This window comes from Vigna angularis, chromosome 7 (genome assembly GCF_016808095.1).
Source record: "Vigna angularis cultivar LongXiaoDou No.4 chromosome 7, ASM1680809v1, whole genome shotgun sequence".
Classification (NCBI taxonomy): domain Eukaryota; kingdom Viridiplantae; phylum Streptophyta; class Magnoliopsida; order Fabales; family Fabaceae; genus Vigna; species Vigna angularis.
Genome location: NC_068976.1, coordinates 14133914 through 14151556, shown reverse-complemented (window position 1 = coordinate 14151556; position 17643 = coordinate 14133914). Strand labels below are relative to the sequence as shown.

Genomic DNA, 17643 nt, shown 5'->3' with positions numbered 1-17643 from the left:
ATGTGGGGTTGATCTTTTGGAAGATTTGTTGTTGGATTGTGAGAAGAGATTTTGTACAATGTTATGACTAATTCAGATACGTGAATTATACCAAGTTTGATAAAATATAAAACATATGACAAAGTTGTGAATTGACATGTTTGGAAGTATATTGTTGTATGTATAAAATCAAACTTGTATATGATATTGAAAAGAAAAGAAAATTGTGAGATGTTGGTGATGAATGAAAATGTTGAGAAATACGGATTGAGGTTGTTCTCGAGTCAAATTTACTTGAGTGACATGTAGGCCCAAACGATGTGCATAATTACACTAATCATCTTATATCATTCAAGTGATGTGTTGGTTGATCAAACAACATGGGAAATTGCTTAAGTGATGGTTTGTACCTTGAGCAAGAGAGAGACTGAGAGGATTTTGTTTCTCTACAAGCACATCATTTAAGCGTTGGATAAACACTCAAGCTATATGATTTGTGACTCAAGCATTGTTTTGAATGTTTAAATGCGGTGTAAATGTGATACTCACATGTATAACATGTACTATATGACACATGTCATGAACACTCGAGTACTAAATGATGTTAAAGTGTCCTAAGGTGGTGAAAGAGTTCTTTAGAACTCGTTGAATTAATCTAAACAAAGTGGTGTTATTCAAGTGTTGGCTGTAATACTCAAGTGATTGATGCTTAAGCGATGAGGTGGTCGTTAGAGTGAGGGAAACTCTATAGTATGTTGCTTACACGACAAGTGTGTTGCTAAAGCATAATGGGTATTTATTTTTGTTTAAGAAGTTGCTTAAGAGAGAAGAGTTCGCTTAAGTGATTTTGTTGAAAGTGTGATGATGCTTTGTTATATTATATACTTTTGTACATGTTTAATGTTACATTATGATGTATAAAAAGTATGATTAATGTTAAGATTCATGGCATGATGTATGCATGGTATATTTCCTTTTTGGGTGGCCATTCGTGGGTGATGGATCCTAGGTGGGTATGTTATATATATATATATATATATATATATATATATATATATATATATATATATATATATATATATATATATATATATATATATATATATATATATATATGCTAGTATATGTGTATCTAAGTCTTGATCCTAGATGAGTGGCTTTAACTAGGTTGTTAGTATGACCTTTAATGAGTGGTATGGATACTCAAGTAAATTAAAAACAACCACTACAATATGACAATAGCATTAACACGTGTCACTATTATGTGACATGATCATGACCTAACACATGACAATTTAAATATTTTTAAAATAAAAATAAATTAAAAAATAGTAAAAATTTCAAGAATTGACACGTGGTATGTACAAACAATGTTAATGTTAACCTACCGGAAATGACTAAATTGAATCTTTTTAAACAATTGGAGGACAAAATTAAACCAAAAAACAATAAGGAGACCAAATTGAGTTGAACCAACACATTAGAGGACTAAATAACTAATTAAGTTTAATATATAAAACTTCTCTTTTTATTCTCTTTGATATTTAATTTTGTTTCATAGGAAGAACTTTTTTTTCTAAAACAATTTTTGTTTTTTCTTAACCGTTTAACTACTTCGATATCTAAAGAGTTTTCCTTAGATTTAAGGTACTTTTCATCTTCTCATATCCTTAATTATATATTTATTTTTCTTTGTGCAATTTCAATGAATGATGTATCAATTTTTTTTTAAAACGTAATCATTTTTATTCTTATTAATATTCTTATATAATTATATTTTTCTTAACTAATTTCATAAGTTTAATTTTATCATTGTAATTGTATAAAGACCTTTTATTTATTATAATATAATAAATGAATATTGTTTATCATCATTCATCATATATTGAAATTAAAAAGATGAAATCTCTAGTTAAATTTCAATTGTTATTAATTTAATCTTTACTTATTGTGCGATTTTGTTTATGTGGTATATTATAAATTTTATTATTGTATCAAAACAAGATTTAATTAGAATTTAGAAAAATGAAGTAAAAAGATATTTAAAATATTTTTAAACTCGGAGGATATTTGTTTTTTTTTTATAATTTTTTAAATATATTTTTTATTATATAAATTTTGTTTCATTGATGTTTGTAAACTTAATAAATATTTGGGCTCTCAGAAAATTTTGTACTCTAATTTAAAATGTATATAGTTATAATTTCTTTTTAAATATTTGATATTTAAAAAAATACATCATTTTTAATATTAAATATTTGATAATATCATATTTCTATTATCATGATTTTTATTTTTTTATAAAATTTAATTAGTTAATATTGAAATAGTAAGAAAGCGGGTACAAGCATAAATATGAGTATATATACCTATTACTCGATAAAGATGGAGATGTAATAAAAATATTATATCTTTGGATATGGGGATGAAGATAATTTTTTTTGTGTGATGTGAGATAATGAAATTCATCCTAGTCCAGTCCTCTTGTCATATTACGTAATTGTGTGTTATTGAAGATTTGTAATTTTGTTCACAAAGGTTTATAAATTTTGCTAAAAAAATTGTATATTGAATGATGATACTTTGATAATTTGTAGATATAGAACTTGAAATGCTAAGTGATTTTATTTAACTTTTTACACTTATTTTAAGTGTGTTTATGGTGAAAGAGATTATTTTTTTATATTAATTGATTCCAACAAGAAGTTTCGTAAGTTTTATGTCATGTGTTACACTTGTAAAACTTTTTTATTTATTAGTTAAAATCTTATTAATTGTAAGCACAATAGAAAATATTATTAAATATAATGTAATCTAATAGAAAATATTATATTTAAATATAATGTAATCTTGATATAAACACAATTATATATGTATAATGATGGATACTTATATATTAATATGTTTTATTTTATATTGATTCACCTTTTCATCCCTGTGTGTATATTCTTGCAATAATCATATTTAATACAGAAACAAATTAGTGAGAGTGAAAGCATATACTTTCAAATGATAATTCATTATTATTCTTTTTATGTTGTATATTCCTATAAGAACCTTTAAATCTCGAATATGTTTATAATTCTGATAATATGATAATTTTCTTTTGTAAAACGTTATACTAGGTTTAAAAAAACATATGAGAAAAAAGTTTGAAAAAATAATATCCAATTAAAAGATATTATATATATATATATATATATATATATATATATATATATATATATATATATATATATATATATATATATATATATATATATATATATATATATATATATATTAATTACACTATTTCTTTTACCAAAGATTAGACTGACTATAGACACTAACACCAATAAATAATAAATAAGAGTAAAAATGATAAAAATGAAAAATTGATCTGTCTAAATATTTTCTACACATAGTAATGTATAAATTTTCTTAAAAAAATAAGAGAAAGGTTAATTTAAATAAATTCCTCAAAAAATAAAATATGTTTTTCTATAAGCTAGAGGTGGTTGATATACAAATTAAAAATAAATTATTTGAAAGATTATGTAAAAAACTTATTGAAATTCATTTTATTTTATTTTTCTCTACAGTTTGGTCAAACACATTTATAATTAGTTAATTATAGTATTAGTAAAGTAGGAAGAGGAATACATAAATTCATAATAACAAGAATGTTTTTTTTAGTGATTTTAGTCTCTAAAAATTTAATTACACATTTAATATCTTAGTTATCAAAAGGATAAAAAGATCAAAATCTAAGTTTTATCGTGGTTTATATGGTTAAAGGAAAAAGTACTTAAGTTTTAGACCACTCTTCTAGTAATGTTCCTTTTATATAAGCCATTTCACGAAGTTGGTTTAGGGAATCGGCCTATTTGTGTTATTAATAGAGGTGTTTGGGGTTTGAAATAGTTGGTTAGATTGTTTGGGACATTACACCTTCTTAGCATTGATAATTTTAGGGACAAATATCATATAAATCTGAAATTTTTAAAAAATTATACTTTTTGACACTAATATTTTCTCATGATTCCTTTTAATGATAAAATATTATATTTAACAAAATAAAAATAAATGTAAACAAAAATTCACACTAAGCTAATAATATTTGTCAAATGGGAGTAGAAATAAATGATAGTGTTAAACTATCATGCTCCTTTAATAATATCCAAACCTACCTAACTCAAGTTGCATGCTAGTGTAAACTTGCTTTTAATAACAATATTTATTAGGGCATCAAAATAAATTTATGTCGATAGACTGGCTTGATAAACTAACCTAATTAATTCGATGAACAAGTTGAGTTAAAATGTGAATATTTTCATCAAAGCTTATTTTGGTTAGACTTAATTGGACTCAATTTTATTAGTTTGGAGGGGATTTGTCATGGTAGGTATATTTTATTACTTAAATTTTATAATTGATAAATTATAAAAAATAAGTTTGATACATATATTGTTAATTTCATATTTAAGGTTAATATTTTATGGGTATCGGTTTCTTTATGAACTTACCTATTGTTATAACTTATACAGTTTATTTTATTTCTATAATTGACACACTTCGTTATATTTGTAATATATATATTAAGGTACAAAAAACAATATAGATATATTTAGTTTATAACTATCAAAAGCATTTTATTAATATGTTATACAAAACTAAATTATTTTGTTATTTTAAATTTTTTATATATTTAAAAATAGCTGACCACTCATAACTCACTAAAGACTGGGGACTAGAGAATTTTGAATATAGATTGTTTCTTTTTTACACCCGCAATTTTCTTGGGATACCTCTCATATTTAAATTCCAGAGAGTCTAATCCAAAATCTATGGAGGTGTTAAAATAATCATTGGGGTGTAGGAAGGTAGAACCTTGAATAGGTGTCAAATAGGCTTGGCCCAAAACGTATTTGCCCATTATAGACTAAATCGAGACAGCTCCTTCCTCCACCCCCACACACACACTGCAACGTGCACCCCGTGCAGTAATGAAATAACTTATTTATCCTTATCTTTTTCTTTTCATCTTCTTTGCTTTTGTTCTCGCTAGTGCATTCTGAATAATATTAAAGAAATATAAAAGATTATGCAATTAAGAATGTATATTTATTTTTATTTCAAAAAATATAATCTGAAATTTGTATTCAGGAGTATACATTCCGGAACGTTTCCGGATTATACATTTATGAACTAAAAATGAAAATCCTAAATATTGAAGTTTTCAAGTGTATGGGGAGTGTAGGTTAAAATTATGTAGGTGCAAGAAGAAGATGCCTTAACCCGAAATCACAAGTAAAAAGTTTGAAATGAAAAGCAATTAATAATAGAATGAGCCACAGGGATAGGATTGTACGCTGTTTATTAGTTCAGACCAGTATCATTTTCATTTATTTTTCAGTTCTTACAAGTATATTTATAAAATGGTGAAACAGTATTTTTCTTTTTTGTTGAGATTTTGTGAAGTTGTGCAGACTGCAGACAACTTAAATCCACAACAATAAACCAACAACATAGTGCTTCATCCAACCCAAGGATATAAAAAAGACAGCAACATCATAGTATGGTTATAAATCAATGGATACCACCAGTGGCGTGTCACCTTTGTCAAGAACAAATGTCTTAGAAATTTTCTTTGATGGGGTCACAACTTGGACATTGTATGTTCCATGAAAGCCTCTTAAGTTGTATTGGCCTTGTTCATCTACATGGCCACGGCTGTGAGAGAGCCACTCCTGTTTTAGAGCTAGAAACCTTTTCCCTGCCTCATTGATGTCACCTTCTGCATTCACCAAGTGTGCATTATCCCTACTCATAAACAGCTCCCAAAAACCCCACAGCATTATGCCTTCTACTGCAGGATGAGCCATGGCTTCACGCAGCATAACTTCAAGATCATCTGCTCTGACATATTCATTGATGGAAGACACATCAAGCTCAGTGAACCATATAGGCAGACCAAGAATACCCAACTTGTCAAGGGAAGAACTCACAATAGGCCCTATTGGACTATCTATGTGGCCTTGAATTCCAATTCCTCCAACTGGGGCACCTTGCTCTTGCAAATCAAGAATATGATGGATGTACTTATCAGGACATGATCTGGTGTCACATCCATCCTCAACATGATAATCATTCACAAAGAGTGTAGCAGAAGGGTCTAGCTGGTTTGCAGTTTTGAACATGTTAGCCCTTATATCCTTTCCTAGCCTATCTTGAAAGAATGAACCATGCAGCATTTCATTGTTGACATCATAGTGACTAAACTTGCCCTTGTAACGAGTCAGAAGCCCGTTTAGGCGGTTCTGGACAGCCGTCATCAAATCGTTGTTGTTCAGTGATTTGATCCACTGCTGAACCACTCCATCCACATCCCAGAAGATACAATGACCACGAGTTTGAATATTGTGCTTCTGACACAGGCTTATCAGATCATCAGCATCCTTGTAATTGAAGTTCCCTTGTTGTGGCTCTGTCCAATACCACTTTAACTCGTTTCCAAACACAGCCCAGTTAAAATGCTTCACCATGAAGTCAACAAAGTCTTCATTGTCAATGTTTGATCTACTGATGCATGTTCCAATTGGGAAATCATTCTGTGTTTGTCTAACTTGCACTGAGGTGTTAGCGTAGCTGCCAGAGTCCAGCCCAGAGAATTTCAGTACAACCTCACGTTTACGTATCTGCAGTGCAGCAAGTCAGTATAAATTAAAATGCATACAAAAATAATGCAGAACATCACTTGTCTTAGCAATGAAGAATGGAGAATTGAGGTGATGATAAAGTACTACAGTCTGAAATATATGTAACATTAATTTCCAGCATGGAAAATTTTGTTTTGTTCATATTTAAAATTATGCTTTTTAGTAATCTTAAGCCGATTTTAGAGATTGAGCAATTCATGATATATGTAAAACAAAGGGAGGTAAACACGTCTCGGTATCATACATCAATCAATCCTTCGGACAGGTTAATGGTAAATTTGCTGATCTATATGCAGGCACCATGCCTGAGCATTAACCTCTAGAAGTTATTATATCATCTGCATATAACTTATTCTGCATATTTTATTCTCTTTTTGTTCGAGTATGGTAAGGGAGGGGTATTAAGCAAACAAATTCAAGTGCAAGGCAATTTGGGAACATTCCATATGTTTCTGAAGCTATTCTCACCTTATCTGTTTGGATCTTTAAATATCTAAATCTTGCATGTCTATCCACAGGAAAAATTTGAAGTCCAGCCACCATTAAGTCTACACCAGAAGCAGGACCTTGGACATAAACCATAACCTTTGATGGCTGTTTTTCAATTCTGAAGGACCCTCCTATTTCATGCCACGTGTCATCAGAAACCTCAGTTTGTCCTCCATTGACCCACTGGTTGTCAACACCAAGAGCAACATTCACATTCTGTGGCCCTGATGATCCTGAGCCAATCCGGACCCAAGCAGACACTTGATAAGTCAAAAAGAGTTTCACTTTATCAGTGATGATCTGGGCTGGACCCATCCATGTTTGTGTTCGATTAGTTACTAGGATATACCGCCCATTTAAGAGTTCATGAGGACCAAGAGAATCTCTTGCCATTGGTGGAATTATATGTGGTGAACCACTTTTAACACTTAAAGTGCAATTGCCAAGGGGAAACCATCCATTGGTGCCATCAGCTAGATTGCTGTTTTGAATTATATTAACCCCAAAAGTAACATTCTGCAAAACAAAATCAACTTTTAGGTGCTTGTAACATAGAATTGAAAGCACAACCAAATTATATAAGCAAAGCAATGCTTGTGCAAAACAAATGTTCAGAAAACACTAGCATTAATGTTATCAAAGTAATTTACGAAATAAGAATGCTGCAAATGTACAACCTTTACATCTGGTGGGGTTGAAGGAGGTGTTTTAGCTGCGTGCTTTAAGACCAAATTATTGAGAAGAATGTCAGTTCCTGGAGGGGGGCCCTCTAAGTAAAGGACCACTTTTGATGGAGAACCATTTAGAAGGAATTTTCCCTGCAGAGTAACCCAATCCTTATCTGTTGCCTGCAAACTTCAGAACACACCAACTTTGTTCAGCAAGCGGAAGAAATGTTAAAGTAGCATGCTAATGTTAATATATCACTAAAACATACTACAAATTTCTTTCTGTTTTGTTTATCAAGATTCAAGAATAATAAACAGCCATGCTATGCATCAGATTCTAGTACAGTGATAGAAAAATAAGACAGATACTAACTTTGCAATGCCTATATACTGTTCTTTAAGATCTGGTGCTTGGACCCACAAAGTAGCCCGTACATCAGCAGTAGAGACATTGTTTCCAAAAATTCTAACTAAAGCAGTGACCTCATAGGCCAGTTTGCGCTGCACGCGTCCAGTGATATCTTGCTGAATTCCATTCCAGTTCTGTGTCCGTTCTGTCGCAGATGCAAAGAATTTCCCAGATTTTGGAACAATTTTCCCATCATTCATGGAATCATGCAACACAATCTTGCAGCCTCTTCCAGACCAGTTATTCAGACCATCATCAAATTGCGGGTTGATGATGATGTTCTCATCTCCCGCTGAAACACATGCTGGGCCAGTGGTCTTCTAAATTAAGAGGAAAAAGGTACACTTAGTAAGTTGAAAACATACAGATTCGACAAGACTTATAATTACACTAACAAATATTTATTGCAATTTCAATCAGACCACAGAAGAAGTAATAACCAATGCACAAGCATGAGCTTGATATTTATCAGAGTATTAGACTATGTCAGTATGTAGAATTGCACAGAGAAATAACATTTCCATGAATACATAACTTCATAACCTACATTATTATTCGAAGTGGAACAATTTATTTCTACTGATCGTATGAGAAGATCAACTCCTGGAGCAGGTCCTTCCAAGTAAAATACAACCCGATCAGGCATAGTTGATAATGAGAATTTCCCTTCCAACTTCTCCCAGCTATCCTTATTAACAGAAGTTCTGAAGAAAATCATGGTAATGTAAGGGCGTTTTCCAGAATTTCTTCAAAACAAGGAAGAAGATACAATGAAATCACAAAACTTCATACCTTCCAATGAACAAGTAACTAGTAGCTGAATCGTGATATTCTAGTTTCAGAGTAGCTAGAACATCACTAGATCCCTGAGAAACACTGGATACTCCCACACAAGCCAAAACTGTGTAAGTGTAACCAGTGGAAATTCTGTCTGTGATGTCTTGCTCAAGGCCTTGCCAGCATTCCTTTCTGTCAGTAATAACAACATAATTAGCACCCAACTCCATCGATATTCCTCCTTGAGCACCTGATTCAGCTGAAATTACATAGCCAGTGCAGGAATTGAGATGCCAAGAGTTCAGCCCTCTAGAAAAGTCATGATTAAGTAAAATATTTGCACCCTTGCTCCCACTTGAATCAGACATGTTTCCTGCCATGATCTGTCAAAGAAAACAATATCAGAGAAAACAGCCAAGAAAGAACTCTGTGCATGATTTATACAGGTTATGTGTTTAGCATATTGGGAAGAACTCTCCTAAGTCCCAAATGTGACCTTCCATAACTTTTGAACTGTATATATTGTTTTATCTGCTGGCTAATTATATTTGTTTTATTTTGCCATAAGAAAACTTAAGAATGTTTCATATACTTCCACTTTCTTATACTAGGTTGTATTTAATTGGTTGCAACAATAGTCCTTGTAAGCTTGCAACTTACAAGTATCTAATAATTATAGTTTGTATAGTTTTACACATTGATTGAATCCAACACAAGAAGTTAAAATCGGCAATGAAGCTTGTAATGGTCATCTGAGAGGCATGATCTCAGACTCCATCCCTTGTGAAGCTACCAAATTAGGCAATGTGGTTAATGCAGGACAACCTTCATTAATAAAAGGAATAGGCTAACTAATCAAGGGGTGCTAAAGCAGAAATGCCAGAGGCATGAGCAATTCATAACTAAAGAAACAAGAATCATTAAGCAAAGACAATCTGAAAGATTTTAAGCTTTGACACAGAAAGAAACTACCCTCAGTGGTAGGATACCTGAGATTGAGATTGGTTATGCTTCCTTTGAGAGTGAAACTTAGAGATTCTGCTTGTGAAGCAGCACGCAGAGAACCTCTTCATTATATACCCATTTGCTCAGCAAATTTGTGAGTGAAGGCTACGGATAACACGGGGGCCAACCAGAAAACTTGATCCTTCATTTGGATATATTATTATCCAACCAAACCCTTTGGGATAAAATGAATTTAAAAATCAATCAACATTAACAGACCCGTTCAAATAAATCAGATACCTAAAAAATTAAAAAATTAAAAGTAGCTTTCTTGAATTTCCTTTTATTCTGCCTCTTCTCTCGTGCCTCACTAGTGCTTTTTGCTTTATCTTGCAGATTAGTGATGCTTGAATTGGAATGGAAGCCTAAGTAAGGATGAAGGATAGGAAGTTAAGAATGAATTCTTTGGTTCCTTAATGGAATATTAAAAATCCGATCCAATTGGATGAGTCTTAGATTACAAGATTTTGCAGTGTTTGGTGGAATTGGCTTTTCAATCCGTACTTACAACACGATGGATCCAATTTACTACGTATATATATGAACATACAAACTTGAATTGAATTGCAGATATCCAACAAGACACAACAAGACTACTGCTACTGTAATACAGTCTCTATAGCACCTTGCAACATTCAAATTCCAACGAAACCAAATCCTAAACCCTATGTTTATATCCTCGTACTAAACCTTTAAGTCACGTTGCTCTTAATCTTACAAGTAAAACCATGTTTACAAGGCTTATTATTTATATTATAAATTTACAGTAATAGCTCGCAAGTGTGTGAATATTTGGAATCATGCAATTGAAATAAAATAATAAATGATGGAATATGATATGACGCAGTGAGTGGGTGTTACCTAAATCAAAATGAAGTAGTTGTTGTGTGTGTGTCTCCGGTTCGGTTCAACAAGAAAAGGAGCGGTTCGTGCGATTAAGAGGTGGTGGTGCTTTGAGAAACGCTGCGTTTCATGGTTTCGGGAGATTCTGATTTTGGAGAAGTATGTGCCATCTAACAGTGTTTTTCAAATTTTAAGTGAAGAAATAAAGTTTAAGATTTCAGATTCAAAGGATTGAATGAGACCGTTAAGCATAAAAAAATCACTCAGCAATTTTTCTCTTAAGCAGTATAGAGAAAAATATTATAAAAATGTAAATCACCTTGTATACTATAAATTAACTCATACTAATTACATAATAGAATTGCACTCCCAGTGGTAATTTTTAACATACATAATAACAATGTTTTTTTCTTAAGGTCAAGGGCTTTAAATATTTCTAAGTAAATATAAAAAAAAATCTTCTTGATACATCAATACACATTGTCATTATATATTTTATTAATGTTTTATCGAGATATAAAAATAAGAATAAAAATGCATATTTCTTCATTTGTCATAAATGCATTTTCTTTGTTCAATTCCACAAAACGAAAGCTTATTGTTGTGAAGTCAACCTCAATGCAAAAAACATTTTTATTATGTATTTCAAAGTATACAATGGAAGCAAATTTTAGACAGTACATATCTTGATATGATCTGTTGACCAATAATAAAAGTCTCCAAAATGTGAACAAATTAAAAACATGAGTACACTGAAGCAGATATATTCAAGTCGTCAAAAAGAGAACTTTGACAAATCAAAGAAGTTTCAGTATGTTACTTCAATGTACTTGGACTTCAACCTATGATGTAGTAACATCAGAAATTTTGAACAGCAAAGTATACATTTGCCTAAACTATTAAATACTAGTGACCACCATTTATTTTCCCTTGAGTTGATTAACAAATTGCATCATGCAATTAAGTTCAGACTAAATATGATGACATAAGATTCCAACTAATTCTCATGTGGGATGGCATTGTTGCCACAAATCGAAGAACATCAGGCTGCTGGCTGAGTGAACTCTGTAGTTCTTCTGAACTATTGTTCAAAACTTGTAGAAACTTAGCGATGTTGGGGAGCACAAGTTCTCTGCAGTGAAGATGCAATAGAGGAACCTTCGATAAAACACTTCCCTTCTGAACATCAAGGCCTTCTGGCCTACGCAACTTGTATGGTTTTCCAGTTGTTGGCTCGATATCGATTCGCGGCATTTGTTTCCATCGGCTGTGCACAAACCAGCCATACTTGTAGTCACCCACTATTGGTGTGCCAAGTGCTTCAGCGCAATGGACGCGCAACTGGAAAATGGGAACAAAAATCACATGAACTCTATTGCTAAAATATTACTTGGCAAAACAGAAATATATTAAAACAGGGAATTATTTCAAAAGTTGCGTAAACAGAGAGATAGAGAGAGATAGAGAGAGATAGATTACTAAAATATTGCTAAAATATATTAAACTGATACCTTAAACTTACCACATTGGAACAATACAGAATTCATCATGCAGTAAACAGAGAGATAGAGAGAGAATAGAAATTGATACCAATATACCTGATGTTTCCTGTAAGTAAGAGGACGTAGCTCCACCCACGAGCATCCATTTATCTTTGGACCAAGCACCCGATACTCAGTTACAGCCTCTTGGCGTGGTTCTACACTTGAATGGTGAGCTAGTATTATCCTCTCAGTCTTCCCATCATTTAGAAGCACCTGGAATAAGAAGGCTTACAATCAACACACTAGAAGGTAGCAGCCACTAAAAACATGTTATCACTGAATGCATATAGAGAAGAGAATAAAAATGAAAGAGATCATAAACCTTAGAAAGAGGAGCATGAATTACGCCTTCCTTCTCTTTGGGAGTCCCTATGACCAATGCCCAATACCTCTGATACGTAGCTTCACATGCATCATTCCAAGCCTAAAATAGCCAATTAATGTTACAATTCAAATGAAAATATCAATCAGTTGTTCAGAGTGTTTTCAAAAATTCACTAACTAAACAAGACGTACAGAAAATAGGAGTTTGTTATTTATTGTATGAAAGGCACCTTACAAGAAGATTTGGCATTGTTAATGTTAGTGAACAACCATTGGAGATGAGATGCACTATCTTTAGTTCTCCCCAGTAAAAGGATGCCACTGGTCTCTCTGTCAAGACGGTGAACCTGAAAAGGCCAGTAAAAAATTATGTATGTATCTTTAATATGAAAAAACCATTTGTACTGAACAACTTCACAGTTTAAAACATATTAATAGAGTAGAAGAGCTGAAAATTTAACTACACCATTTGACATTATGAAGAAAATAATCAGGAATTCAGGTTAGTTAAGAAACATTAAGCAAAAATCTTGAAATTTTAAAAGCTTTACATTGGTGAATGAAATACTTACATTTAGTGTCATCAATATCTATGTATTTTTAAATCTTTCTAGTTTCAAACAAACTAAACTATAATATTTCTTAGAAGGTGGACTTTAAGCCTAACTTAACATCATAAAATCTTTATTCACATCTTTAGTCAGTGTACTATCTCCAATACACCTAATCACATCAAGGACTTGACATCTTGAACATAGGACTGTAAGAAAAAATTCAAACAACAACAAATGTAATAATTGTTAGAGAAAAGGACACAAGAAGAAAAAATATTCAAAACTCAATAGACAGATTGAGTAATTGAGAGTCTATATCTCTTTTTAAGCATAGGACATATTCTTTGTCATGGTTTCAATTATAGGACTGTGCCTCAAATGAATCTATTCCTATTGATAGTTGGCTTGAAGGTTTGTCATCCAATGAGAAACCGGGACTAAGCCATGAAATTGAAAAAACCATTCAGAGTGGCCACAGATCTTCTTCTGCTAATATTTTTGTAAAACTGGAAGGGCAACATATCTAAATGAATAAATATCCATTTGTTAGATGATGAAATATATGCCAAATCGTTCCACTGTAATGATGAACAAGAGTTAGAGTAGTTTACTAGTTTAGGGCCCTCATCATAATCATAGGACAGTGCAGCAGCTGCCAATGCGTCCATGCTATTGTGAACTGGTAAACTCCCCTAACAAAGTATAAGCAAGAAATTAGAATCACATAATAAACTCAGTGAATTACTGTAAATGTGAAAGAATAGAAATTTGAACCTTAACCGGCAACTTTGGAGGTTTATTAAGCACAATAATAGCTGAGTCCTGAAAGTAATACATTTGATTGCATTTCGCAATAAATAAAATTTATTTTAATGGAACTGAATAATAAGAATAGCAACAAAAGACTGTAAGAAATAAAATAAATTTGATATTGAACGAAAGGGTATACCTTGTAAATCACAAGCCTTTGCAGATACTTAATTTCGTCAGCATTTGGATATAGTGTTCCACAAGGAATAGCATCATATCTTTTGGAAATCCTAGTCTCAGCAATTGATACAGGAACGTGAACTCTGGCACCATGTTCCATCACTTCATTAGGTCTAATCTGCATTTAAGCTGTACAGTTGTAGTATTATTAAACCTAAAACAAATCTAAGGCAATTGACTAAAATCTGCTGTTGAAAAACTGATACAGAGACAAAGGGGGGAAATTACCCAAAGTGGTTTTTTCATAGAAAACAGTGAATTAACAGAATAGATATAGACATGAATACCTTTCGCATGGATTTCATCAGAGTATCTTTCCGAGTGTAAGAGTCAGCAGCAACTAGGCCCTCCATTTGCACCTAGAATATGAAATTAGCAACCAGGCCTGTAAGTACACTTATCTATTATTTTATATCTGACCATTAAACATGAACTGAATAATATTTAATACAGAAATGTAGATGCTAATATCTTGTTAGCTGTTTCAATTTGCAAAGTAAATAGAGTTTTACAAGAATATCCCTTCAAGTGTAATAGCTGATGTCATCATAAATAGGAAGGAATTACTTCAAACTATGGATGAAGATAAAGAGAGGGAGGCAAAAGTAAGAGCTCTACAAAGTTAGGAAACTTTTAAAGAAAATATAGTTATCATGAAATAAACCCTTTGTTTGGGTATGAAGTTTGCAAGGAAACAAGATAAGACTTCTTAGTAACCTTGCGTTTGGTTACATGTATAAGAGGAGGAGTATTTGGCCACCTTTTCTTCCCTCAAGCCTCCTATAAAAGGAATTCCTTAGACTATTTTTAAAACACTTGTACTTTGGAAAGAAAAGTCATTTATATGCAAAAGCCTTATGTGCTAGTGAGAAGTGGAGAACTTCTCTCTTTTAGATTCTTATCTTCAGAACTGTCTCAAGTAGCAGACCAACTTGCTTATCTCACAGAGTTTGACTGGCACGAGATTTTTTCTAATTTTTAACTTCTAAGTCATAATCTTGGTTAGCTTATTGAGCACTGGCTCTATTATTTATTCTTACTTTTTTTCTTCTTTTATTGAAGATGAAAGCACCAAGTTCTGTTTGTGGGAGATGGGTGGGTGGATAGGTGTGGAGACTCAACCTCTCACCAATTCTTCCAGAAAAAAGTCCCAATAAAGATTGTACAACCAATTTAAGGCAATGACAAATATAATAGATTAGGCATCACATTAGTATTATCAATTCTGGGTTGCAGAAAATAGAGGAAGTCCAATAAAAAGCTATATCATATAGCAGAAGTCACATAACAGTTGAAATATATGATATATCAATTCTATGTGTATATAAAGATAAGCCGTCTGCAAATAAAATTTGGCATTGCATTAACTCAGAAGTTCCATTGGCAGAAGAATTATCAAAATGACAAGATGAAGCAGGACGCATGATGCAACTATAACAATGATAGTCAACGCAATAAGAGTTGCAATTTGGAGTCAAGAAATTTCACTATGCGATAGCACTATGGCACCTATTTAACAACACTGCAGCAGCTAAAATAAAGTGTAAATACAATAAAGTACAAGACACTTACAAGACCCTCTCTGAAATGGGATTCAATGACAGAACCCCATATACCCTTGAAGTAATACTTAATCCAATTGACAGCAGTAACATAATCACGCTGTCCAGGACCACTATTTGAGCTCTTGGCAGGCAAGGGGTGGCCAGGAAAAGGAGGCAATGATAACAGCTGTCTGGGTTTTGGACCTTTTTTAGGAGCATCCAGGCGAGCAATATTGTTAGATACTCTGATTACTGGTTTAACAGAAACAGGCCTTGGGGGTTGAATTCTAGAGTAGTGCCTCACTACGAACAACAGCAATGTGCAGCTATTACTATTATTACTCACATGATTCAACATCTGTAGCCAACAAAGGAAAACACTAGTTCATTAGTAGAAAAAGATCGGCTGTTGGGCCTTTATTTCTTTATTCAAGATAGAATGTTCCAAGAGTAATCACATTCGCAGGTACAATCAGTAAAAAGGTAAAAGTTGAACCAGAAAAGTTGCAAAAAAGGCAGTACAAATGTTTAACAAATGAGAAAGTTCGCTAATGTTGTTTAAGGATCTTGTTCTCACTTTCTTTTCATTTATTAGTAGTTACTAAAAATTGGCTTTTCATCGTGCATGTCATGTGACTTTTTTGTCAAGATACTAAAGATAACTACTAAACAGATTATCCAAACAATCAAAGTTGCGAAGCGTTAGATTGCCTTAACATACTAAAATTTACACGATGCCTGGATAAACCTTCACCCAACATCAACAAGAAAGCTCAGCTTGTGAAAAAAACATGCTTGGTAGTTGGTTAAACTCAGACATTTCTGAAATCACTAAATTTGTCCTTCACAGTGTGAGGCATTGATAAGTTAATCTTAAAAGAACAAATAATTGTAAAGAGATTTCTGAAATGGCATTCTTCAGACAAATGCATTATTCCGTTAGCTTGTTTTGAAAAATAAAATTGTACAAGTCATCTCTATCCTCTGCCTCCTCATCCTCGTCCCTTCTCTTCTTTAAGTTTGTCCAACTGCCATCATTTGCCAAAAGAAAAGTAATCTGCTTCATCAGAAAACTCACTTATCTCATGTTACTCAGCCTCGATAAACAGCTTATGGCCAAACTGATTCAGATAGACCTGGCCGTGAAGAATCCAACCCCTTCTTCCAAACAAAACCACCCCACCCAATCACTATCTCAGCTTCAATGGCCCCAAATCCACATTCCAAATAAACTTCAATTTGAGACATTATGTGGTTTGTACAACAATGAAGAGGCGATATTTAGTGGATTAGGAATGGGTTACCTTAATTGAAAGCTTCAGAGCGGCTTTATAATAGGGTTTCATTTGGAGCTTCGTCTGAGCCTTTGTTGGGGACGACAATAGGGCTTTGTCGGCCACAATAGGGTTTCGCCAGCGCCAGGAGCTTGGTTTCAATGACTGCGACAAGGGTTTCGCCGCCGATGACGAGAGCTTTGCCGGAAAAAGGGAATTCACGACAGTGTGAGAAAAGGGAACCGCAGTGTTTTGTGTGAGAGATGACAGTGTGAGAAGAGAACTCCCGGGCTTCTTTTTTCTGACCGATTTTGAAAGAAAAATAAAAACATACTATTCAAATCTTAAAACTTTTTATTTGGTAAAATATGTATTCTTTTACAGTACATTTAATATAAGATAATAATTTTATTTCTAGTAATTTGAAGTTGAGAAAATTCTTATATGTTTGATTAATTTTCAGAAAATGTTGTTTATCAGAAATATTTTTTTAATTATATTTATTACAATTTTTTTAAGGGGTGTGAAAATTTAAATTCTTT

The 17643-nt window shown here is 32.5% G+C and overlaps 2 protein-coding genes across 7 annotated transcripts; both read right to left on the bottom strand.

The window, feature by feature from the left end:
* Window positions 1-5321: 5321 nt before the first annotated feature.
* Window positions 5322-11057, bottom strand: LOC108338554 (endo-1,4-beta-xylanase 1). 5 transcript variants are annotated; one of them, XM_052880848.1, is made up of 8 exons: window positions 10890-11057; window positions 10013-10393; window positions 9039-9406; window positions 8794-8950; window positions 8211-8566; window positions 7847-8024; window positions 7149-7685; window positions 5322-6659 (listed from the first exon to the last, which is right to left on the bottom strand). In XM_052880848.1, the coding sequence occupies exons 2-8, from the start codon at window positions 10094-10096 to the stop codon at window positions 5544-5546; spliced, it is 2796 nt and encodes a 931-aa protein (XP_052736808.1). In that variant the 5' UTR covers window positions 10097-10393; window positions 10890-11057; the 3' UTR covers window positions 5322-5543. The 5 variants fall into 5 exon arrangements, with proteins under 5 accessions (XP_052736808.1, XP_017430988.2, XP_017430991.2 ...); XM_017575499.2 differs by having other exon boundaries at window positions 10013-10203; XM_017575502.2 differs by lacking the exon at window positions 10013-10393.
* Window positions 11058-11538: 481 nt separating this feature from the next.
* LOC108336442 (RNA pseudouridine synthase 3, mitochondrial) lies at window positions 11539-17401 on the bottom strand. 2 transcript variants are annotated; one of them, XM_017572898.2, is made up of 10 exons: window positions 17132-17401; window positions 15856-16185; window positions 14571-14642; window positions 14243-14401; window positions 14068-14115; window positions 13905-13985; window positions 12970-13086; window positions 12738-12839; window positions 12470-12628; window positions 11539-12212 (listed from the first exon to the last, which is right to left on the bottom strand). In XM_017572898.2, the coding sequence occupies exons 1-10, from the start codon at window positions 17171-17173 to the stop codon at window positions 11838-11840; spliced, it is 1485 nt and encodes a 494-aa protein (XP_017428387.1). In that variant the 5' UTR covers window positions 17174-17401; the 3' UTR covers window positions 11539-11837. The 2 variants fall into 2 exon arrangements, with proteins under 2 accessions (XP_017428387.1, XP_052736914.1); XM_052880954.1 differs by lacking the exon at window positions 15856-16185 and having other exon boundaries at window positions 11540-12212.
* Between the last annotated feature and the right edge of the window lie 242 nt (window positions 17402-17643).